This window comes from Mobula birostris, chromosome 2 (assembly GCF_030028105.1).
Source record: "Mobula birostris isolate sMobBir1 chromosome 2, sMobBir1.hap1, whole genome shotgun sequence".
NCBI lineage: Eukaryota > Metazoa > Chordata > Chondrichthyes > Myliobatiformes > Myliobatidae > Mobula > Mobula birostris.
The window spans coordinates 91,243,097-91,268,638 of record NC_092371.1 but is presented as its reverse complement, the minus strand read 5'-3'; the positions used below and the strand labels follow the sequence as shown (position 1 = coordinate 91,268,638).

At 41.8% G+C, this 25,542-nt stretch overlaps 1 protein-coding gene across 4 annotated transcripts in view; it reads right to left on the bottom strand.

The window, feature by feature from the left end:
• The window catches only part of fer1l4 (fer-1 like family member 4), a 353,096-nt gene that overhangs the window by 264,050 nt on the left and 63,504 nt on the right, over positions 1-25,542 (bottom strand). For all 4 annotated transcript variants that reach the window (XM_072244965.1, XM_072244971.1, XM_072244979.1 and 1 more), the window contains exons 9-11: positions 21,185-21,316; positions 12,757-12,819; positions 4,965-5,049 (exon numbers count right to left, since the gene is read on the bottom strand). In XM_072244965.1, the coding sequence (XP_072101066.1) occupies positions 4,965-5,049; positions 12,757-12,819; positions 21,185-21,316 (280 nt within the window). The remainder of the gene's footprint in view (positions 1-4,964; positions 5,050-12,756; positions 12,820-21,184; positions 21,317-25,542) is intronic.

The following is a 25,542-nucleotide window of genomic DNA, read 5'->3' as shown; positions in this document are numbered from 1 at the left end:
AATGTAAGCACGTGGAGAAACAATATGAAACCAGGCTGATAAAGAGCTACTAAAAGTTCAAAATTACTACTTTAACTGGAACAACATATCCAAGTATTCCAAGGACCAGTAAGTATTTGGATAGATATGGACTGAAGAATAGTCAGCATACCTTTGTCTGTGTTCGGTCATGTCTAACCAATCTTACAGAGTTTTCGAGGAAGTTACCAGGAAAGTAGATGGAGGCAAGGCAGTGGATGTTGGTTACATGGACTTTGGTAAGGCATCCCACATGGGAGGCTGATCAAGAGGGTTCAATCGCTCGGCATTCAGGATGAGGTAGTAAAGTGGATCAGACATTGGCTTTGTGGGAGAAGCCAGAGAGTGTTAGTAAATGCTTGCCTCTCTGACTGGAGGCCTGTGACTAATAGTGTATCGCAGGGATCGGTGCTGGGTCCTTTGGTGTTTGTCACCTATATCAATGATGATAATGTGATGAACTGAATGAGCAAATTTATGGATGACATCAAGATTGGGAGTGTAGTGGACAGAGAGGAAGGCAGTCATGGCTTGCAGAGGGACCTGCAGCAGCTGGAAAAATAGCAGATGGAATTTAATGCAGACAATTACGAGGTGTTGCACTTCGGTAGGTCAAACCAGGGTAGGTCTTACAAAGTGAACGGTAGGGCACTGGGGAGAGTAGTGGAACAAGGGGATCTGGGAGAAAGGTCTATAGTTCATTGAAGAAGTCAACACAGGTAGATAGGGTTATAAAGAAAGCTGCTGGCATGTTAGCCTTCATAAATCAATCTATTAAGCAAAGGAGATGGGATGTCATCTTGAAGATGTATAAGATGTTAGTGACTATTGAATAGTGGTGTTCCGCAGGAGTTGGTGTTGGGACCACTTCTTTTTTCTTTTTCTTTTTAAATCTTTTTACTAATTATTATTGAAAATCAACAACAGAGAAAAATACATCAAAATAATCAAGACAACATATCCATATGTAGAATAAGAGTTAAACTATCAACCAGGCTGAACAGTATATCAAAAAACAAAGTGTTAGAGCTTTTTTTATGGAAAAAAGAAAGAAAGAAAAAAAGAACCCCTCAACAAACAACAGGAATTCTGCAGATGCTGGAAATTCAAGCAACACACATAAAAGTTGCTGGTGAACGCAGCAGGCCAGGCAGCATCTCTAGGAAGTGTTACAGTCGACGTTTCAGGCCGAGACCCTTCGTCAGGACTAACTGAAGGAAGAGTTAGTAAGAGATTTGAAAGTGGGAGGGGGAGGGGGAGATCCAAAATGATAGGAGAAGACAGGAGGGGGAGGGATGGAGACAAGAGCTGGACAGGTGATTGGCAAAGGGGATATGAGAGGATCATGGGACAGGAGGCTGTACTAACTAAAACAGAAAAAAACCCAAATAACTAAAAAAAAAGAAAAGAACACCCATTTGGAGCACAAGCCCGGAGCTATACGTCATACAAGCTTCCATTAAAAAAAAGGCATCAAACTGCCAACCAAATCCATATACCCAAGCATCAGAAAAGGACCATCTTTATTAACTCAAGTCAAATGATAATAACGGGCAAAAGAACCCCACCTTTTCTCGAAGTCAAATCTAGGATCAAAAGTTTGACTTCTAATTTTTTCCAAACTAAGACATAACATCACCTGAGAGAACCATTGTATCAAAGTGGGAGCAGAGGCATCTTTCCATTTTAATAAAGTAGCCCTTCTAGCCAATAATGTGACAAATGCAATTATACGTATTGATCAGATATAGAAATACTGTGAATATGTTGAGGAATTATACCAAACAAAACTGTCAAACAGGTCAGAGTCTTGTATATATGGAAAATTACTTAAATATTCTTGTAAGAAATGTCTGACCTGAAGATATTGCAAAAAATGTGAATATGAGAGAGAGTATTTAGTTACTAATTTCTCAAAGGACATCAATCAACCTTCTTGAAACAAGTCCATAAAGGAAAAAATTCCTTTATTCCTCCAAAGAGAAAAGGTAGGACCACTAAGTGAAGGTTTAAATAAATAGTTTCGATAAATTAAACTAAGAAGGTTAAATTTTTTAAGATTAAAAAACTTATGAAACTGGTACCAGATTCATAATGATTGATTAATCATAGGATTTATATTTAGAATAGAAATTTTGGCTAATTGTACAGGTAAAGGAGCTCCTAATAACGAAGTTAAATGAAATTGTTTCACAATTTTCAATTCCAAATCAAACCAAGATGGTCGTTCCTTTTTATCAGTCCAATATAACCAAGAACAAGCATAACGTATATTAACCGCCCAATAATACATTCTTAAATTAGGTAAAGTAAGACCTCCATCCTTTTTTAATATTTGTAAATGACATTTTCCAATTCTTGGTCTTTTATTATTCCAAACAAAAGATGAAATAATAGAGTCAACCTGATCAAAAAACTTCTTAGTTAAAAAAATAGGAATATTTTGAAATACTTATAGAAATTTTGGTAAAATCATCATTTTATCTGCATGAATTCGACCTGCTAACGAAAGTGTAAAAAATTGCTTCATAAAATCCACTGAGGGAACTAAATTAGCTCTATAAAGGTCTCCATTATTTTTAGTGACGATAATACCTAAACATTTAAAAGTATCCATAACTTTTAGAGGAATGTCATCATATTCATTTCATCAAGCAGAATCATTTAAAAGTATCCATAACTTTTAGAGGAATGTCATCATATTTTGTTGTACAAGGCCTTGGTGAGACCACACCTGGAGTATTGTGCGCAGTTTTGGCCCCCTAATCTGAGGAAAGACATCCTTGCCATAGAGGGAGTACAAAGAAGGTTCACCAGATTGATTCCTGGGATGGCAGGACTTTCATATGATGAAAGACTGGATGAACTAGGCTTATACTCGTTGGAATTGAGAAGATTGAGGGGGGATCTGATTGAAACGTATAAAATCCTAAAGGGATTGGACAGGCTAGATGCAGGAAGATTGTTCCCGATGTTGGGGAAGACCAGAACGAGGAGTCACAGTTTGAGGATAAAAGGGAAGCCTTTTAGGACCGCGATTAGGAAAAACTTCTTCACACAGAGAGTGGTGGGTCTGTGGAATTCTCTGCCACAGGAAACAGTTGAGGCCAGTTCATTGGCTATATTTAAGAGGGAGTTAGATATGGCCCTTGTGGCTAAAGGGATCAGGGGTATGGAGGGAAGGTTGGTAAAGGGTTCTGAGTTGGATGATCAGCCATGATCATACTGAATGGCGGTGCAGGCTCAAAGGGCCGAATGGCCTACTCCTGCACCTATTTTCTATGTTTCTATGTTAGCCTGACATCGATGGTTGGAAAGATGCTGGAGTCAATTATAAAAGATGAAATTATTACACATCTGGATAGCAGTAACAGGATTGGTCCGAGTCAGCATGGATTTACGAAGGGGAAATCATGCTTGACTAAGTAAATATGAAAATGGACAAGGGAGAGCCAGTGGATATAGTGTACCTGGACTTTCAGAAAGCCTTTGATAAAGTCCCATATAGGAGATTAGTGGGCAAAATTAGGGCACATATATTGGGGGCAGAGTACTGACATGGATTGAAAATTGGCTGGCTGACAGAAAACAAAGAGTAGCGATTAACGGGTCCCTTTCGGAATGGCAGGCGGTGACCAGTGGGGAACTGTAGGGTTCTGTGCTGGGACTGCAGTTGTTTACAATATATATTAATGATTTAGATGAGGGAATTAAAAGTAACATTAGCAAATTTGCCTATGACACAAAGCTGGGTGGCAGTGTGAAATGTGAGGAGGATGTTATGAGAATGCAGGGTGACTTGGACAGGCTGGGCAGATGCAGTTTAATTTGGATAAATGTGAGGTTATCCACTTTGGTGGCAAGAACAGGAAGGCAGATTATTATCTAAATGGAGTCAAGTTAGGAAAAGGGGAAGTATAACAAGATTTAGGTGTTCTTGTACATCAGTCACTAAAAGCAAGCATGCAAGTACAGCAGGCAGTGAAGAAAGCTAATGGCATGCTGGCCTTCATAACAAAGGGAATTGAGTATGGGAGCAAAGAGGTCCTTCTGCAGCTGTACAGGGCCCTGGAGAGACCACTCCTGGGGTACTGTGTGCAGTTTTGGTCTCCAAATTTGAGGAAGGACATACTTGCTATTGAGGGAGTGCAGCATAGGTTCACAAGGTTAATTCCCGAGATGGCGGGACTGTCATATGTCAAAAGATTGGAGCAACTGGGCTTGTATACTCTGGAATTTAGAAAGCTGAGAGGGGATCTTATTGAAACATATAAGATTATTAAGAGATTGGACACGCTGAAGGCAGGAAGCATGTTCCCGCTGATGGGTGAGTCCAGAACCAAAGGCCACAGTTTAAGAATAAGGGGTAGGCCATTTAGAACGGAGTTGAGGAAAAACTTTTTCACCCAGAGAGTGGTGGATATGTGGAATGCTCTGCCCCAGAAGGCTGTGGAGGCCAAGTCTCTGGATGTTTTCAAGAAGGAGATGGATAGAGCTCAAAGATAGCGGAATCAAAGGTTATGGGGATAAGGCAGGAACTGGATACTGATTGTGGACGATCAGCCATGATCACAGTGAATGGCGGTGCTGGCTCAAAGGGCCGAATGACCTACTCCTGCACCTATTGTCTATTGTAAAGTAGGAACTTTTGCAAAAATATGGCTATAAATAAGCTATACTACAATTGTGCTTCTTTCTGACATGGTGTTCACATATGTTCAGAGACATCCACAGACTTCCACTTCAGAAGCTGTTGCAGAAATCTGCAGGAGCGTGCATCTTTGTTTTAAGTTTATGATATGTTCCATTTGACAAAAAAAGTTGAAGAAGAGAAAAGCACACACATATAGGAAAAGTAATGAAATCATCCTGTACATTGCCCACAGATAGTTTTATACAAATATTGGTCAGGATTCTTGACGATGACAACGTGACTGTATCCTTACCAGGCTGCTGATAAACAGTTCCTGCATCAATCCTAAACAATCCCAGTTGAACTCCAGTGAATGGGATCTTTTTTGCATGAACAACCTAAAGCACAAGTAAAATTATTTAAACCAGATGGTGTTGCCTCCCTAAAATAACTTTTTCACAATTACAACCTATGCTATTTAAACATGCTCACTGCAGCTTTTGAAATGCACTGTACACAAATGTTGACACTAGGATGGGAAAGGGTAAAGTTCTGGTGCTTGGAAATTCAATTCCATAAGATTTTGCCTTATGCAACTGGACGTCAGTGTGCAATTTCTATATCCCTCCTGTCTCATCCTAGTGACCATGAAGTGATTTATACTTCAGGAGTTTTTGTGATATGTTATTTTTATGCAATGGTCTTGCTTGTGTATTGCAGGTTGAGGTGGTCCATGGTGTCCTGAAGTCACTCACTGGCATTCGCAAGGGGATCCTGGTTTTCAAACCATGGTTCTGAACTCAAAATTCGGTGAAAAAATTGAGAGAGTGATTGACTGAGTAACTGCAGACATGCAAACAGCTTTGAGCCTCATTTAGAAAAGTGCAGGTTAATCAAGGATGGATCCTTAAAGTTAATGGGACAGATACAGAAGGTGGTCAAGATGTTTTGCGGGTTACTGCTGAAGATGTGGATAGAAGAGTGAGGAAGTACATAGAATGAGCTGCTGGAGAAAATGATTGAGGCAGGTACAATAATAACTTTTAAAAGACAGGAGTGGAAAGATTCGGAAGGTTATGCACCAAATTCTCGTCAATAGGACGAGTGTGGATGGGGCATTAACTAGGAAACTGAAGGATCTGTTTCAATAATAAATGACTCAACTGCAAGACAAGTTAAAGCACTAGCAGGGCCACAGATGGAAATCTGTGTATCATTTTGGTCATTAGATTATGGAAAAGCTGATAAAACTTCATAGTGTTCAGTGAATAGCTACAAGCAAAATGCCAGGTTTCAAATTATATAAATTAGAGAGTAGCAAGGTGACAGAACATTTACAAATGTATCACACGAGATAGTCAGACCAACCTATCCCTACTTTCCAAGACTAAACCTGTGGTAGAAGAGGGTTGAAGAAAGAAATCAGTCAAAAGGTATACCATCTGGAACTCACTGCAAGGAAAGCAAACTAACCTGCCCAAAAGAAAGAAGACAGAAAACGAAGCTGACGAGATTTTATCAAAAAGCTATCACATTTGAATGTGTTCTTTGAGGATATAACAAGCACTGCACTTTGAAGGGTAGCAGTAGATGTGCAGAGGAAGTTCCAAAAGGAATTCAATGTGCAATAATGGAAGTGAGCAGCACAAGGTAAGAGTTCATGACATTATGCTAATATTCTACAATGATCAGTTTAAGATTAACGGGTAACATAAATGGGTAAAAATCGGGCAATTATAGAACATAATGTTGGGAAATGTGGAGATATTCACTTAGGCAGGAAGAAATGGAAGCAGAATATTATTAAAATGCAGGGAGACTACAAAATGCTGCTATACAAAGGTTTCTGGATGTCCTTGTGCACAGAATATAGGATTAATTTAAGCTGCACTTTTTTTGACTGGCATAAACACAAGAGGCCAATTGGTTTCCTCAGTAGTATACATTTCTTGACTCTACATTTCCCATTGGCACACCAGAACGCAAACAATGAACCCTTCACAAAGTTTTAACTACAGCCATTTTACAATCAAACAATATGAACTCGAAAAGCCTCTATGTGTTTAGGAACCACCAGCAGTGTCATAATCTGTGCTGCATTCTGGAAGGATAAATGTAACCAACATTACTATTTTCTCACTATTTCCTCCAGGAAGACTTGGCTATTGATATTGAGAAATGACAGTATTGTGATTGAAGTTTCACCAGTTAGGAGGACAAGCAACATCCTTGGAAATGTATCATAGTGACTATGGATTCTCAAGGCAGGTTGTGGCTAGTCTGAGATGTCCCGGATCATTTGGGAGGCTAAGGGGGTGATGGATAGGACATATAGAGAGGTAGTTACACCCAAGGTGCAGAACACAGGAAACTGGGTGAATGTCAGGAAGGGGAAAGGGATTAAGAAGCCAGTACAGGGTACTCCTGTGGCCATCTCCCTAAACAACAGGTATACCACTTTGGATGCTGTCGAGGAGGGGAAGCAAGGATGTGATGCTGAAGCTTTATAGGGTGCTGGTGAGGCCTCACCTTGAGTATTGTGAACAGTTTTGGGCTCCTCATCTTAGAAGAGATGTGCTGGCATTGGAGAGGGTCCAGAGGAGGCTCACAAGGATGATTCCAGGAATGAACGGGTTATCATATGAAGAACGTTTGATGGCTCTGGGTCTGTACTCACTGGAATTCAGAAGGATGAGGGGAGATCTCATTGAAACATTTTGAATGTTGAAAGGCCTAGACAGAGTAGATATGGAAAGGATGTCTCCCATGGTGGGAGAGTCTAGGACAAGAGGGCACTGCCTCAAGATTTCAGGATAGAGGGGCACCCTTTCAAAACAGGGATGTGGAGAAATTTCATTTGGTGAATTTGTGGAATTTGTTGCCACATGCAGCTGTGGAGACTGGGTCGTTGGGTGTAGTTAAGGCAGAGATTGATAGGTTCTTGATTGGACATGGCATCAAAGTTTATGGGAGGAGGCCAGGAACTGGGGTTGAGGAGGGCATAGGAAAAAAGGATCAGCCATGATTGAATGGCAGAGCAGACTCGATGGGCCAGATGGCCTAATTCTACTCCTATGTCTGATGGTCTTCTGGTCTTATGGTCTTAAAGTCGCTGTGGTGGAGTCTCTGGCACCAAGTCTGCCTCTGTGACTCAGGAGGGAAGGGGGAAAGAAGAGGCACACTGTGCTGATAGGAGATTCATTAGTTAGGGGAATGGACAGGAGGTTCAGTGGATGAGAACGAGATTCCCAGATGGTATGGTGCCTCCCAGGTGCCAGGGTCCAGGATATCTTGGATTGAGTCCTTAGCATTCTTAAGTGGGAGGGTAAACAGTCAGAAGTCTTGGTCCATGTAGGTACAAATGCCATTGGAGGGATGAGTGACAAGGTTCTGCATAAGGCATTCAGGTAGTTAGGGTTAGGAAAGTTAGGTGCCAAGTTAAAGGGCAGGACCTCCATTGTTGTGATCTCAGGGTTGCTATCCATGCCACATGCCAGTGAGGCCAGAACTAGGAAGATTATACAGTTTAATATGTGGCTAAGGAACTGGTGTAGAAGGGATAGCATAAGATTTTTGGATCATTGGGCTCTCTGCCAGGGATGGTGGGACCTGTACAGAAGGGACAACTTGCACCTGAACTGGGGAGGGACTAATATCCTAGAGGTGTTGGGAAGATTTGTTAATGCTGCACTGTGGGGTTTAAACTAGAGTTACAGGGGGATGGGAACCAGAGTGCCGGAACAGTTAGTGGAGAGGTTGTGGAGACAGGTATTGGTAAGACCTCAAACAAAATTAGAAGTCAAAAGGTTGAGCGTGGTGCAACTAGCGTCCTGAGCTGTGTATATTTAAGTATATATAAGTATCATAGGAAAGGAGGATAATAGTGCTGAAGATGAGGTAGCTGGTTTACAAACAGAGGCAACGTGTAGTGAGGAGAAGCTGTTGTGAGGGAAAGATTGCAGTCAACAGGGTGAGTTGGAACGTAAAAGGCAGACAATATCAAAAGGACTAAAGGTGTTGTATTTGAATGTGCACAGTATATGGAATAAGGTCAATGAATTTGCAGCACAGTTACAGATTGGCATGTATGATTTCATTAGCATCACTGAATCATGGCTAAAAGCTTATAGCTAGAAGCTTAATCTCCAAGGATACACAGTGTATCGAAGGGACGGGCAGGAAGGCAGAGGGGGGCAGTGTTGCTCTGTTGGTAAAAAAATGAAATCATATCATTAGAAAGAGGTGACATAGGTCAGAAGGTGTTGAATAATTGTGAATAGAGCTAAGGAACTGTAAGGTTAAAAAGACCCTGATGGGAGTTGTATACAGACCCCCAAAGAGTAGTAAAGATGTGGCCTACAAATTACAATGGGAGATAGAAAATGCATGCCAAAAGGGCAATATTACAATAGTCATGGGGGACTTCAAAATGCAGATAGATTGGGAAAATCAGGTTGGTGCAGGATTCCAAGAGGGAGAATTTCTAGAGTACCCACAAGCTGGCTTTTCGGAGCAGCTTGTGGTTGAGCCCATTAGAGGATCAGCTATTTAGGATTGGGTGTAGTGCAATCAACTAAAATTGAATAGAAAGCTTAAGGTAAGAGAACCCTTAGAGCAACTGATCATAATATGATGAATTCACCCTGAAATTTGAGAAGGAGAAGCTAAAGTCAGATGTATTAGTGTTACAGTAGAGTAAAGGGAATTACAGAGGCATGAGATTGGCAAAGAATACTGGCAAGGATGACAGCAGAGCAGCAACGGCTGGAATTTCTGGAAGCAATTTGGAAGGCACAGGATATATACGTCTCAAAGAGGAAGAAGTATTCTAAAGAAAAGATGACAGAACCATGGTGAACAAGAGAAGTCAAAGCCAATATAAAAGCAAAGGAGAGGGCATATAGTAGAGCAAAATTTTGTGGGAAGTTAGGGGATTGAGAAGCCAACAGAAGGCAACTGAAAAAATCATTCAAAGTATTGAAATGGAATACAAAAGTAATCTAGCCAATAATATTAAAGAAGATATGGAAGTTTCTTCAGATACCTAAAGTGTAAAAGAAAGGTGAAAGTGTATATTGGACCACTGGAAAATGATGCTGGAGAGGTATTAATGGTGGACAACAAAATGGCAAATGAGTTGAATAAGTATTTTACATCAGTATTCACTGTGGAAGACACCAGTAATATGGTGGAAGTTCCAGATATTAGGCATCATGAAGTGTGTGAAGTTACCATAACTAGAAAGAAGGTTCTTGGGAAACTGAAAGGTCTGAAGGTAGATAAGTCACCTGGACCAAAGCAACACTCACAACACGCTGGAGGAACTCAGCAGGTCGGGCAGCATCCGTGGAAAAGTACAGTCGACGTTTCGGGCCAGAACCCTTCGTCAGGACTGTAGATGGAAGGGGCAGAGGCCCTATAATAAAGGTGGGTGAGGGTGGGAAGGAGAAGGCTGGTAGATTCCAGGTGAAAAACCAGTAAGGGGAAAGATAAAGGGGTGGGGGAGGGGAAGCAGGAGGTGATAGGCAGGAAAGGTGAAGAAAGAATAGGGGAAAACGCAATGGGTAGTAGAAGGAGGCGGAACCATGAGGGAAGTGATAGGCAGCTGGGGGAGGGGGCAGAGTGACATAGGGATAGGGGAAGGGAGGGAAAGGGAGGGGGAGGGAATTACTGGAAGTTGGAGAATTCTATGCTCATACCAAGGGGCTGGAGACTACCTAGATGGTATATGAGGTGTTACTCCTCCAACCTGAGTTTAGCCTCATCATGGCAGTAGAGGAGGCCATGTATGGACATATCTGAATGGGAGTGGGAAGCAGAGTTGAAGTGGGTGGCTATTGGGACATCTGTCTGTTTTGGCGGACAGAGCGGAGGTGCCCGACGAAGTGGTCCCCCAACTTGCGTCCCTCTGACCCGGAGTCACCTGGACCAGATGGTATACTCCCAAGAGTTCTGAAAGAGGTAGCTGAAGAGAGTGTGGAGGCATTAGTAATGATCTTTCAAGAATCACTAGATTCTGGAATGGTTCCCATAGACCAGAAAGTTGCAAATGTCACTTCACTCTTCAAGAAGGGAGAAGGTAGAAGAAAGGAAACTATAGGCCAATTAGTCTGATTATTAAGGATAGGTCTCAGGGTACTTGGAGGCACATGATAAAATAGGCCTCAAGAGAAAATCTTGCCTGACAAATCTGTTGGAATTCTTGGAAGAAATGACAAGCAGGATAGACAAAGGAGAATCGGTAGATGTTGTGCACTTGGATTTTCAGAAAGCTTTTGACAAGGTGCCACACATGAGGCTGCTTCACAAGTTATCAGCCCATGGTATTACAGGAAAGATTCTAGCATGGATAAAGCAGTGGCTGATTGGCAGGAGGCAAAGAATAAAAGGAGCCTTTTTTTGTTGGCTGCCAGTGACTAGTGGTGTTCCATAGGGGTCTGTGTTGAGACCGATTCTTTTTGTGTTATATGTTAATGATTTGAATGATAGACTTTGTTGCAAAGTTTGCAGAGGATATGAAGATAGGTGGAGGGGCAGGTAGTTTTGAGGAAGTGCAGAGAATACAGAAGGACTTAGATTAGGAGAATGGCAAAGAGGGGAGAGGAGCCGGGACTGTCATGCACTTTCATAGAAGAAATGAAAGGGTTGACTATTTTTTAAATGGAGGTGCAAAGGTTCTTGGGAGTCCTTGTGCAGGATTTCCTAAGGGTAATTTGCAGGTTGAGTCTGTGGTGAAGAAGGCAAATGTGATGTTCGCATTCATTTCAACAGGACTAGAGTATAAAAACAAGGCTGTAATGTTGAGATTTTATAAAGCATGGGTGATGCCTCACTTGGAGTATTGTGAGCAGTTTAGAGCCCCTTATCTTAGAAAGGCTGAAACTGGAGAGGGTTCAAGGGAGATTCACGAAAGTGTTTCTGAGATTGAGAGGTTTGTCAGATGAAGAGCGTTTGATAGCTCTGGGCCCGTACTCACTGGAATTCAGAAACCAATTGAATGGTGAAAGGCCTTGATAGAGTGGATGTGGAAAGGATGTTTACTGTGATGGAAGAGTCTAAGACCAGAGGACAAAACCTCAGAAAAGAGGGGTGTCCTTTTAGAAGAGAGGTGGTGAGGAATTTCTTTAGCCAAAGCATGGTGAAGCTCTGGAATTCTTTGCCACAAACAGCTATGGAGGCTGTCTTTATGTATATTTATGGCAGAAGTTGATAAATTCTTGATTGGTCAGGGTATGGGGAGAATGCAGGAGATTGGGGCTGAGAGGAAAATCGGATCAGCCATGATGAAATGGCAGATCAGACTCGATGGGCTAAATGGCCTAATTTTGCTCCTATATCTTATGGTATTATGGTCCAAGTGACTTAAATGGAAGGGAAGTGTAGATGAACCTGGCAAAATTACATCCATTTATAAAATCACTTTCCAAAATACGATACTGCTTTGAATCACACAACCCTACTTTGGTAAACATTCTTACAATCACAATCAAAAATCAAGTTTTTGTTTCAATTGTTGAATATTCCCTTTAACATCTGCCAGACGATGCTGAGGATGTTCTACAAGTCTGTGGTGGCCAGTGCGATCATGTTTGCTGTTGTGTGCTGGGGCAGCAGACTGAGGGTAGCAGACACCAACAGAGTCAACAAACACATTCCTAAGGCCAGTGATGTTGTGGGGATGGAACTGGACTCTCTGACAGTGGTGTCTGAAAAGAGGATGCTATCCAAGTTGCATGCCATCTTGGACAATCTCTCCCATCCACTGCATAATGTACTGGTTGGGCACAGGACTACATTCAGCCAGAGACTCATTCCACCGAGATGCAACACAGAACGTCATAGGAAGTTATTCCTGCCTGTGGCCATCAAACTTTACAACTCCTCCCTTGGAGGGTCAGACACCCTGAGCCAATAGGCTGGTCCTGGACTTATTTCCTGGCATAATTTACATATTACTTATTAATTATTTATGGTTTTATTACTATTTAATTATTTATGGTGCAACTGTAACGAAAACCAATTTCCCCCAGGATCAATAAAGTATGACTATGACTATATTTGATGATTATTCAAAGAACTCGATTGTTAAAGAGCTTCATACTTACAATAATTTCAATGATCTTATCAAACAAGACAGCTGCAGGCTCTTGAAACTCGAAGATAAAATACTAGGAAGGAAAAAGAGGAAGATTGTAATGAAAATATGAAAGCAAGTTAGGCATCTGTAGAGGTGAAGGAAGTGCATTACTGGTAGTCATAATTACAACAGGAAGTACTAGAAATATAGGGAAGTCAAATGGACCGAAGTTCATCAGGTTAATCTGACAGAAGCAGATAATGCTTCTTTACCTGTGTTATGTACCACCAATAAAGGGACTAGGACATACCCAGTGTGTCAAACTATTCTAATGAAGAGAGAGAAACTGAGTCAAAATAAGACACAAGAATGAGGAGTCTTTGCAAGGGAACCTGTGCTTCATGTTGGATCCAATCCTTTCAACTTAATCAAGCCAGCAAAATAATCATAGAGTCATAGAGGTGCAGCACAGAAGCACGCCATTGGGCCCATCTAGTCCATGCCAAAGCCATTTAAACAACCTACTTCCAATGACGTTCACCAGAACCATAAGCTTCCATCTGGTGAGTCAGTATCCTGGCAAAAACTACACCATGAAGGCAAATGAACACTCCAAGCAACTGCACAAAAAAGTTACTGAAAAGTACAAGTCAGGAGATGGATAGCAGAAAATTTCCAAGTCACTGAATATCTCTTCAAGTACAGTCAAGTCAATCATCAAGGAATGGAAAGAATATTGCACAGCTGTAAGTCTGCCTAGAGCAGGCCGACCTCAAAAACTGAGTGACTGTGCAAGAAGGGGAGAAGTGAGGGAGGCCACCAAGAAACCTATGACAACTCTGGAGGCATTACAGGCTTCAGTGGCTGAGACAGGAGAGACTGCACATACAAGAACTGTTACCCAGGTGCTTCACCAGTCACAGCTTTATGGGAGAGTGGCAAAGAGAAAGCCACTGTTGACAAAAAACTTAAATAAAACCTTGGCTAGAATTTGCCAGAAGGCATGTGGGAGACTCTGAAGTCAGCTGGAAGAAGGTTCTATGGTCTGATGAAACAAAATTGAGCTTCTTGGCTATAGTACTAAATGCTATTTTTGATGTAAGCTAAACACCACACATGATCAAAAACATACTATCCCTATCATGAAGCATGGTGGTGGCTGTATCACGTTGTGGGGATGCTTCACTGCAGCAGGCCCTGGAAGGCTGGTGAAGGTAGAGGGTAAAATGAATGCAGCAAAATAAAGGGAAATTCTGGAGGAAAACCTGATGCAATCTGCAAGAGAACTGTGGCTTGGGAAAATATTTATTTTCCAGCAAGACAACTAATTAATTTAGATCACATTGTAGAGATCAGTTTCCACTTTGATACAATAGAATCTTTTTATGTTGATCAGTGTAAAAATAACAAATTAGATCCACAGTGATTCAATGTTGTAAAGCAATAAAACATGTAAACCTCTGGGGGTGGGGGGGTGAATTTTTTTAATAGGCACCGTAGGTGACCAAAACTGCATACGATACTACAAATTAGGTCTCACCAACATATTATACAACTTCAACATAACATCCCATCTTCTGTACCCGATACATTAATTTATGAAGGCAAATGTGCCAAAAGCTTTCTTTTTGTCCCGATCTACCTGTGACACCGCTTTCAGTGAATTATGTACCCGTATTCCCAAATCCCTTTGTTCCATCACACCCCTCAGTGCCCCTACTGTTCACTGTGTAAGACCTACCCTGGTTGGTCCCTCCAAAGTGCGAAACCTCGCATTTATCTACATTAAATTCCATCTACCATTTTTAGCCCATTTTTTCAGCTGATGCAGATCCCTCCGCGAGCTAAGATGGCTTTCCTCACTGTCCACTAAACCCCCAATCTTGCTATCATTCACCAACCCTACCACAAAGCCAATGTCTAATCCAATTTACCTCATCCTGAATGCTGAGTATCTAAACCGTCTGGACCAGCCTCCCATGCATGATCTTCACAAATGTCTTACTAAAGTCCATGTAGACAACATCCACTGCCTTGCCTTCATCCATTTCTCTGACAACTTCCTCAGAAAAACTCTTTAAGATTGGTTAGACATGACTACCTTGCATGAAGCCATGCTGACTATCCTTAATCGGTCCATGTCTATCCAAATGCCCACATATCCAGTCCCTTAGAATATCTTCCAATAACTTTTCCACAACTGATGTCAGATTCACCAGCCTATAATTCGAATTTCAACTTCAGGGTTGAATGGGAACTGGGATCAGTCATGATGAAATGGCAGGGCAGACTTGATGGGCTGAATAGCCTAATTCTGCTCCTATGTCTCACTGCCCTATGGTCTTATAATTTCCTGGTTTATTTTTAGAGCCTTTCTTAAACAGAGGAACAATATTGGCTATCCTCCAATCCCCTGGTATACCTCCTGCCATGAAGGTTGATTTAAATATCTCTGCTAGGCTCCTAGCAATTTCTGAATTTCTTCCCATAGGGTCCAAGGGAACATTTTATCAGGTCCTGGGGATTTATCCACCCTGATTTGGCCAGAGTAGCAAACACCTCCTCCACTGTAATCTGTAAAGGGTCCATGAAGTTGATGCCGCTTTGCCACATTACTATAGACTCTGTATCCATCCCTTGAATAAATACAAAATAAATGCATTTAAGATCTCCCCCAACTGTTTTGGCTCCATTGTGGATTAATATTCTGGTCTTCCAGAAGACCAATTTTGTCCTTAGTAATCTTTTTGCACTTGACATACCTGTAGAATTCCTTAGGATTCTCAGGGAAATGTACGCCAGAAATGTTGTAAATGTTCAGGGGATATTTGCGTGGCATTCTGCTTAGGTACGTTCCAATGAGATGGGGAAAGAATGATAGGGTACAGGAACCATGGTGTACAAAGGCTGTTGAAAATTTAGTCAAGAAGAAAAGAAAATCTTACGAAAGGTTCAAAAAACTAGGTAATGATAGAGATCTAGAAGATTATAAGGCTAGCAGGAAGGAGCATTAAGAATGCAATTAGGAGAGCCAGAAGGGGCCATAAGAAGGCCTTGGCAAGCAGGATTAAAGCAAACCCCAAGGCATTCTACAAGTATGTGAAGAGCAAGAGGATAAGGCATGAGAGAATAGGACCAATCAAGTGTGATAATGGAAAAGTGTGTATGGAACTGGAGGAGATAGGAGAGGTACTTAATGAATACTTTGGTTCAGTATTCTCTACAAAAAGGTGTCTTGGCAGTTGTAGGGATGACTTAGAGTGGATTGAAAAGATTGAGCATATAGACATTAAGAAAGAGGATGTGCTGGAGCTTTTGGAAAGTAACAAGTTGGATAAGTCTCCGGGACCGGACAAGATATACCCCAGGCTACTGTAGGAGGCGAGGGAGGAGATTGCTGAGCCTCTGGCAATGATCTTTGCAACATCAATGGGGACGGGAGAGGTTCCAGAGGATTGGAGGGTTGCAGATGTTGTTCCCTTATTCAAGAATGCGAGTAAAATGCCCAGGAAATTATAGACCAGTGAGTCTATCTTCAGTGGTTGGTAAGTTGCTGGAAAAGATCATGAGAGGCAGGATTTATGAGCATTTGGAGAGGCATAATATGATTAGGAATAGTCAGCATGGTGTTGTCAAAGGCAGGCCATGCCTTACAAGCCTGATTGAATTTTTTGAGGAAATGACTAAACATAGTGATGATGGTTGAGCAGTTGATGTAACGTATATGGATTTCAGCAAGGCATTTGATAAGGTACCCCATGCAAGACTTATTGAGAAAGTAAAGAGGCATGGGATCCAAGGGGACCTTGTTTTGTGGTTCCAGAATTTGCTTGCCCAAAGAAGGCAAAGAGTGGTAGTAGATGGGTCATATACTCCATGGAGGCTGGTGACCAGTGGTGTGCCTCAGGGATCTGTTCTGGGACCCCTACTCTTCATGATTTTTATAAATGACCTGGATGAGGAAGTGGAGGGATGGGTTAGTAAATTTGCTGATGACACAAAGGTTGGAGGTGTTGTGCATAGTGTGGAGAGCTGTCAGAGGTTACAGTGGGACATTGATAGGATGCAAAACTGGGCTGAGAAGTGGCAGATGGATTTCAGGTAAGTGTGGTTCATTTTAGTAGGTTAAGTATGCTGGCAGAGCATAATTAATGGTAAGACTCTTGGCAGTGTGGAGGATCAGAGAGATCTTGGGGTCCAAGTCTATTGGACACCCAAAGCTGCTGCGTAGGTTGACCCTGTGGTTAAGAAGACATACAGTGCATTGGCCTTCATCAACTGTAAGATTGAGTATAAGAGCCGAGAGGTAATGTTACAGGTATATAGGACCCTGGTCAGACACCACTTGGAGTACTGTGCTCAGTTCTGGTCACCGCACTACAGGAAGGATATAGAATATAGGATACAGTAAACTATAGAAAGCTTGCAGAGGAGATTTACAAGGATGTTGCCTGGATTGTGGAGCATGCCTTATGAGAATAGGTTGAGTGAACTTGGCCTTTTTTCCTTGGAGCAACGAAGGGTGAGAGGTGATCTGACAGAGGTGTATAAGATGATGAGAGGCATTGATCGTGTGACTAGTCAGATGCTTTTTCCTGGGGCTGAAATGGCTAACACGAGAGGGCACAGTTATAAGGTGCTTGAAAGTGAGTACAGTGGAGATGCCAGGGGTAAGTTGTTTTTTTTTTTTTTTTTTTTTTTTTTTACACAGAGAGTGGTGAGAGTGTGGAATCAGCTGCCGGCGAAGGTGATGGAGGCAGATACAATAGGGGCTTTTAAGAAACTCCAGGATAGGTTGATGGAACTTGGAAAAATAGAGGGCTATAGGTAACCCTAGATAATTTCTAAAGTAAGTACATGTTCAAAGGTTCAAATGTCAAATTTAATATCAGAGAAGTGTATACGATATACATCCTGAAATGCTTTTTCTTCCCAAACATCCACAAAAACAGAGAAGTGCCCCATAGAATAAAGGACAGATAAGCATAAGAACCCCAAAGTACCCCCAGCTCCCCTCCCTCCCGTGCATAAGCTGCAGTGAGCAACAATCACCCCTCTCCCCATCAGTAAAAAAGCAAGGATTGGCACCATCAGCAAGCACTCAAGTGTGAGCAAAGCAATAGCAAAAACACAAACTTGAAGTTACCCCAAGGCTTCGCGTTACACACAGCATTTGACATACCACAGATTCTCTCTCCCTAATAGCGGAGAAAAAGGTGTCTCCACTTTCCCAGTGAGCGGGGAGACAGGACAAACAACTCGCTGGTTTACGATGTTAAAAAGTCTGTTACCTCGCTTTTTTCGAGCACAGCTTTGTGGGCCGAAGAGCCTGTATTGTGCTGTAGGTCTTCTATGTTTCTGTTTCTATGATCCTCCTTCACCTTGTCTGCTAAAGAAACTTCATGCTTTCTTTTAGCCTTCCTGATTTCTTTTGTAAGTGTTCCTTATATTTCTTGTAATCCATAAACACTTCATTTATTTATTTCTACTTGCCAATACCTGCTATGGACCTCCAGGGCCTAAATATCTCTTGAAAACTAAGGTTCCCTACACCTGTTATCTTTACCTTATATTCTGAAAAGCAGTTTGCAATCTCCAATTTTTGTTTTTGAAGGCCTCCCTCTTTCTAAGTACACCTTGGCTAGTAAACAACCTGTCCCAATTCACACTTGCCAGATCATTTCTGATACCATCAAAATGGCCTTTCTCCAATTTGGAATCACAACACGCAGACTAGACCTTTCTTTTTGCATATTTACTTTGAAACTAATGGCATTGTGGTCACTGGATGCAAAGTGTTCCCCTACATAAACTTCTGTCACCTGCCCTGTCTAGTAGCAGATCCAGTATGACCCATTCCCTCATTGGGACTTCTACGTACTGATGAAGGAAACTTCCTGAGCACATTTGACAAACTCTATCCCGTCTAGTCCTTTTATAATATGGGATTCCCAGTCAATATGTGGATAGTTAATCATCTACTATAATCGGGAGAAGATGACGGCATGACAACAGCGTGCGCGGCCTCTCCGGTGATGAATATCTGTTATCTGTCAAGTAGAGGACCGTGCACAATCCTGATTTGATGGAGACAGACGTGAGAGCACAGCGGAACATCTGAAAACTTCTGAAATGTCTGCTTTGCTACCACTGCTACTGTGTGGTAACCGGAATCTCTGGAGCTGAAGGCCTCGAAATCCTCGGCTTTGCGTGTTTCAGCGGCCGGGGCAAGGTCGAAGGCGCTCGGCAGAGGATAGCACTCGGGAGGCTGTATCAGAGAGGTTGGTCGGAAGCTCGAAGTTTTGGGAAGGATGGACTCGGGGTCGGCTGTGGTTGGGTGCTTCCAAGGTATCAGCAAGTTGACGGTGCCTGGAGGTTTATGGCAGGGAGTTTCTCCCTTTTGCCGCCGCTATCGGGGACTTGGGAGTTGATCAACTCGGGACTTTGAGACTTTTTCTTACCGTGCCTATGGACTGTTCTTCATCAAATTATGGTATTGCTTTGCACTGCAGTAACTATATGGTACAATTATGTGGTTTTGTCAGTGTTAGTCTTTGGTCTGTCCTGTTTTCTGTGATATCACGCTGGAGAAATATTGTATCATTTCTTAATGCATGTCTGCACTTCTAAATGACAATAAAAGAGGACTGAGTGTTCTCATAATCTAATAACCTTATTATTAAACAGCACTAGAATATTTCTGTGTTTTCCCTCTGCAGAACTAATTTTAAAGAGTATAATTCAGTCTGGAAAAGTCTTCAGCATTCCATCCAGCAATCACTCTTCACCAATGGATAATTTCAGAAATAGTGAAAGCCAATAGTACAGATTTAATCCACTGATATCCTGGGTAAACATCAAAAAATATGGACACCATTAAATTACTTAACAACCTTAAGTTGAAGGTTCCAGTAATGATATTTTTCATAACGCATATATCAGATCACAATGTTACTGTATGGTAGATACCAATGGATATTGTTACAGGTGGTTCGGAATAACAATAACAATATCCATTACACAGCATGCATCAAATGTTGATTTAACTGTAATTAAAGATCACAAATTTATGGACAAGGTGAAGAAGATTATCAAAAAAAAGTCTACAAACTCATTGAGAACAAAAAGATAACAAGGTTATCAATGTATTTGTCTACATGAGTTGTCACAAGAAATCTTTAAAAATATTTTTCATCTGTGTTTACCATGGAGAATGTTATGGAGGGTAAGGAATTAAGGGAAATAAATAATGATATATTGTTGTTCCTTTAGTTAAGAAGAACTGCAAGAACAAGTTAGGGAACTGCAGAGAGCCTGAAATTGGGAAATTTACTGGAGGGGATTTTCAATGACAGGATCTACCAGTATTTGGAAAGGATTGATTAGGAAAATTCAGTATGGCTTTATGTGTGGGAAATTGTGCCACAAATGAACAAAAGACTGAGTGGGTTGATATGGGAAGGGCAGTACCTGTACACATTGTCTACATTGGCTTTAGTAAGATTGTTGAAAAAATGCTGCATAGTAGGTTAGACTGGAAAATTATATTACTTTGATCTAAGGTGAGCTAGCTGACTGGATCTGAAATTAACTGAGTGAAAGCAAACAGATGGTGGTAGCGGAGGGTTGCAATTCCTACCGGCCAGTGGTGTGCCACAGAGATCGGTGTGGCTCGTCAAAGATCAATGATTCGGATGAAAACGTATTCCATGGTTGCTAAGTTTGATGATGACATTAAAATTGGTAATATTGTAGACAGTGAAAAAGATAACCTAAGATTACAATGAGACGTTGATCAAATGGACCAGTTGGGATCGAAGGGACGAAGGGTTCCGGCCCGAAACGTCGACTCATTGTTTCCACTGATGCTGCCCGACCTGCTGAGTTCTTCCAGTGTGTTGTGAGTGTTGCTTTGATCCCAGCATCTGCAGATTATTTTGTGTATATGAAGCTGTTACCAGCCTGCAGGAGTTGAGTTAAAAGGAGTAACTGGATGGGTTATAACTACTTTTCAACAGAGAAAAGGCTAAGGGGTGACCTGATGGAGGTTTATAAAATCATGAAGGTCATAGATAAAGTGAACAGCCATAGGGAAAACCTAGGTGGCGAAGGTTTAAAGTGAGAGGGGAAAACTTTGAAAGGTCCTGGGGGAAAGGAACTTTTTCCACACACCACATAGTACGTGTGTCGAAAGAGCTGTGAGAGGAAATGCTAGAGACAAGCACAATGATGACATTTAAAAGGCATTTAGACATGTTTAAATACAGTTCACTTTGTCCCATTAGTTACTGAACCAATACATCTTGTAAATCAGAGCCCTTACTGTCCCTTACAGCCCATAAATCAAGTTCTGTCAAACCCACTCTGAGCCATTTTTCAGCAATCAAGTCTGGAGATGATTATTTTCATTTCTGAATTATTCTGTTGACCATAGCTTCAGTAATTAGCAGATTTACCTCATTATAAAATGGGCAATTGGTGGACTTCTGTGTAGCTGTGTGTTTTTTCTCGTCTCCCACTTTCACATAAACTACAGGATCGATGTTGACACCGATTAATTTTCGTGCCTCGGTAATGGTAACAGCAATCTAATTGGGAAAATAAAATTATTACTAAAAATATCCCACATTTCAATATGCAGCCTATCAAATCTACAACTCAGCTCAGTTTGATATATAGAACATGTTCTCATCATTTAACTGCTCCCTGTAGCGTGAAAATAATAAAATTCAGCTCAAATAATCCAGTGATAACAAATATTATTCTAATATTTCAGAGGATATTCCTGGGTGATTGTCCAGTGAAGTTATGTGAGTGGAATTTAGAAATAAGTAGGGGGTAATCATTTTGGTGAAATTTTACTAAAGGTTTCACAATGGCCATTGTGAATTAAAGGAGCAAATACACGTGGGGAGATCACAGAAGAATAATTGAAATAGCAGGTGATATTGACTTCACTGATATAAACTGAAACAGCCGTCATGCTTGGAGCTTGGATGAGGGCAGGATATGTTGTCAAGTAATAAGTAGAAACCCTAACCAGAGAGTGGACAGCTCTTGGCCTCTTTATTGAGAAATGAGGCAGGGCAAGTGACTGAAGTCACAAGAGACTACACATGCTGGAATCTGGAGCAACATTTTGCTGGAGGAACTCAGTGAGTGCAGAAATATCTGAGGAGGACAGGAACTACTGATGGTATGGGTTAAAACATGATATCAGAACTAAGAGTTGAAAGGGGAGCTAGACAATATAAAGTGAAGAGAGAGAGTGGTGAGGCAGGGTCCAGAGAAAAAAGGACGGCTACAGATTGAAGGGCAGATAGAGCCAAGTAGGGGAGTATTGGGGTCAAGTTAGGAGATGGGTGATGGTTCGAAGTAGTCAAAAACAAGTGAGAAATATACACGTGGACTGAGGGGTGGGATAGGAGACATTGAAGGTGGAGCCAGAAATGGGAGGTGCTAAGTGGGAAGACAGAAGCTACCAATACTAGAAACTGATCAGTAACATTGGTGACTATGGGGAAAGGATAAGGGTAAAAGTGAAGGGCAGATGCCACTGGAACCGAAGCCAGAAGGAATCTAGTCAGTGATGTGCTCAGGATATAACTTGACAAGGCTAACAGTCTGAGATTTACTGATGACACAAAGGAGATTTACTGACGACACAGTCTAAGATTTACTGACAAAACAACACAGTCCCAGTTTACTGACATCGCAGTCTGAGATTTACTGACAACCAAAAACAGTCTGAGATTTACTGATGACACAACACAGTCTGAGATTTACTGACGAGACAACACAGTCTGAGATTTACTGACGACACAGTCTGAGATTCACTGACGACACAGTCTGAGATTTACTGACGACACAGTCTGAGATTTACTGACGAGACAACACAGTCTGAGATTTAGTGATGACACTGTCTGAGATTCACTGATGACACAGTTTGAGATTCACTGACGACACAGTCTGATATTCACTGACGACACAGTCTGAGATTTACTGACGACACAACACAGTCTGAGATTTACTGATGATACAGTCTGAACTGACAACACAGTCTGAGATTTACTGATGACACAACACAGTCTGAGATTTACTGACGACACAACACAGTCTGAGACTTACTGATGACCAAAAACAGTCTGATATTTGCTGACAACAGAGTCTGAGATTTACTGGTGACACAGTGAGATTTACTGACGATACAGACTGAGATTTATTAACAACACAACACATTCTGCATTTACTGAAGAGATAACACAGTCTGAAATTTACTGACAACACTACATAGACTGAGATCTACTAACGACACAATAAAGTCTGTGATTTACTGATGACACAGTCTGAGATTTTCCGACGATACAACAATCTGCAATTTACTGACAACACAGTCTGAGATTTACTGCAAAACAACACATTCTGAGATTTACAGACGACACCATCTGTAATTTACTGATGACACAAATTCAGATTTACTGACAACATAACATAGTCTGAGAATCAACACAGTCTAAGATTTTCTGACATAGAAAACCTACAGCACAATACAGGCCCTTCGGCCCACTAAGTTGCGCTGAACATGTCCCTACCTTAGAAATTACTAGGCTTACCCATAGCCCTCTATTTTTCTAAGTTCCATGTACCTATCCAAAAGTCTCTTAAAAGACCCTATCATATCCACCTCCACCACTGTTGCCGGCAGCCCATTCCAAGTACTCGCCACTCTCTGCATAAAAAACTTACCCCTGACATCTCCTCTGTACCTACTCCCAAGCACCTTAAACCTGTGCCCACTTGTGGCAACCATTTCAGCCCTGGGAAAAAGCCTCTGACTGTCCACACGATCAATGCCTCTCACTATCTTATACTCCTCTATCAGGACACCTCTCATCCTCCGTCACGCTAAGGAGAAAAGGCCGAGTTCACTCAATCTGTTTTCATAAGGCATGCTCCCCATTCCAGGCAACATCCTTGTAAATCTCCTCTGCACCCTTTCTGTGGTTTCCACATCCTTCCTGTACTGAGGCCACCAGAACTGAGCACAGTACTCCAAGTGAGGTCTGACCAGGGTCCTATACAGCTGCAACATTACATCCCGGCTCCAAAATTCAATTCCACGATTGATGAAGGCCAATACAAGCCGAAGAAGAAGAAGATGAAGGCCAATACACCGTATGCCCTCTTAACCACAGAGTCAACCTGCACAGCTGCTTTGAGCGTCCTATAGACTTGAACCCCAAGATCCCTCTGAGCCTCCACACTGCCAAGTGTTTTACCATTCATACTATATTCTGCTATCATATTTGACCTACCAAAATGAACCACTTCACATTTATCTGGGTTGAACTCCATCTGCCATTTCTACTCCCATTCTTGAATAATGGAATGACATCCGCAACTCTCCAGTCCTCCGGAACCTCTCCCGTCCCCATCGATGATGCAAAGATCATCGCCAGAGGCTCAGCAATCTCCTCCCTCGCCTCCCACAGTAGCCTGGGGTACATCTCATCCGGTCCCAGCGACTTATCCAACTTGATGCTTTCCAAAAGCTCCAGCACATCCTCTTTCTTAATATCTACATGCTCAAGCTTTTCAGTCTGCTGCAAGTCATCCCTACAATCACCAAGATCATTTTCCATAATGAATACGGAAGTAAAGTATTTATTAAGTACCTCTGCTATTTCCTCCAGTTCCATACACACTTTCCCACTGTCACACTTGATAGGTCCTATTCTTTCACGTCTTATCCTCTTGCTCTTCACGTACTTGTAGAATGCCTTGGGGTTTTCCTTAATCCTGCTCACCAAGGCCTTCTCATGGCCCCTTCTGGCTCTCCTAGTTTCCTTCTTAAGCTCCTTCCTGTTAGCCTTATAATCTTCTAGATCTCTAACATTACCAAGCTCTCTGAACCTTTCGTAAGTTTTTCTTTTCTTTTGGACTAGATTTACTACAGCATTTGTACACCCCGGTTCCTGTACCCTACCATAACTTCCCTGTCTCATTGGAACGTACCTATGCAGAACTCCACACAAATATCCCCTGAACATTTGCCATAATTCTTTCGTACCTTTCCCTGAGAAAATCTGTTCCCAATATAAGCTTCCAAGTTTCTGCCTGATAGCTCATAATTCCCCTTACTCCAACTAAATGCTTTTCTAACTTGTCTGTTCCTATCTCTCTCCAATGCTATTGTAAAGGAGAAAGAATTATGATCACTATCTCCAAAATACTCTCCCACTGAGAGATCTGACACCTGACCAGGTTCATTTCCCAATACCAAATCAAGTAGCCTCTCCTCTTGTAGGCTTATCTACATATTGTGTCAAGAAACCTTCCTGAATACACCTAACAAACTCCACCCCATCTAAACCTCTTGCTCTAAGGAGATGCCAATTGATACTTGGGAAATTAAAATCTCCCACCATGACAACTCTGTTATTATTACACCTTTCCAGTATCCGTTTCCTTCTCTGCTCCTCGATATTCCTGTTACTATTGGGCGGCCTATAAAAATCACCCGGTAGAGTTATTGACCCCTTCTTGTTTCTAACCTCCACCCACAGAGACTCCGTAGACAATCCCTCCATGGCATCCACCTTTTCTGCAGCCGTGACACTATCTCTGATCAACAGTGCCACACCCCCACCTCTTTTGCCTCCCTCCCTGTCCTTTCTGAAACATCTAAAACCCGGCACTTGAAGTAACCATTCCTGTTCCTGAGCCATCCAAGTTTCTGTAATGGCCACCACATCATATCTCCAAGTACTGATCCTCATTCTAAGCTCATCCAACACACACAAAATGCTGGTGG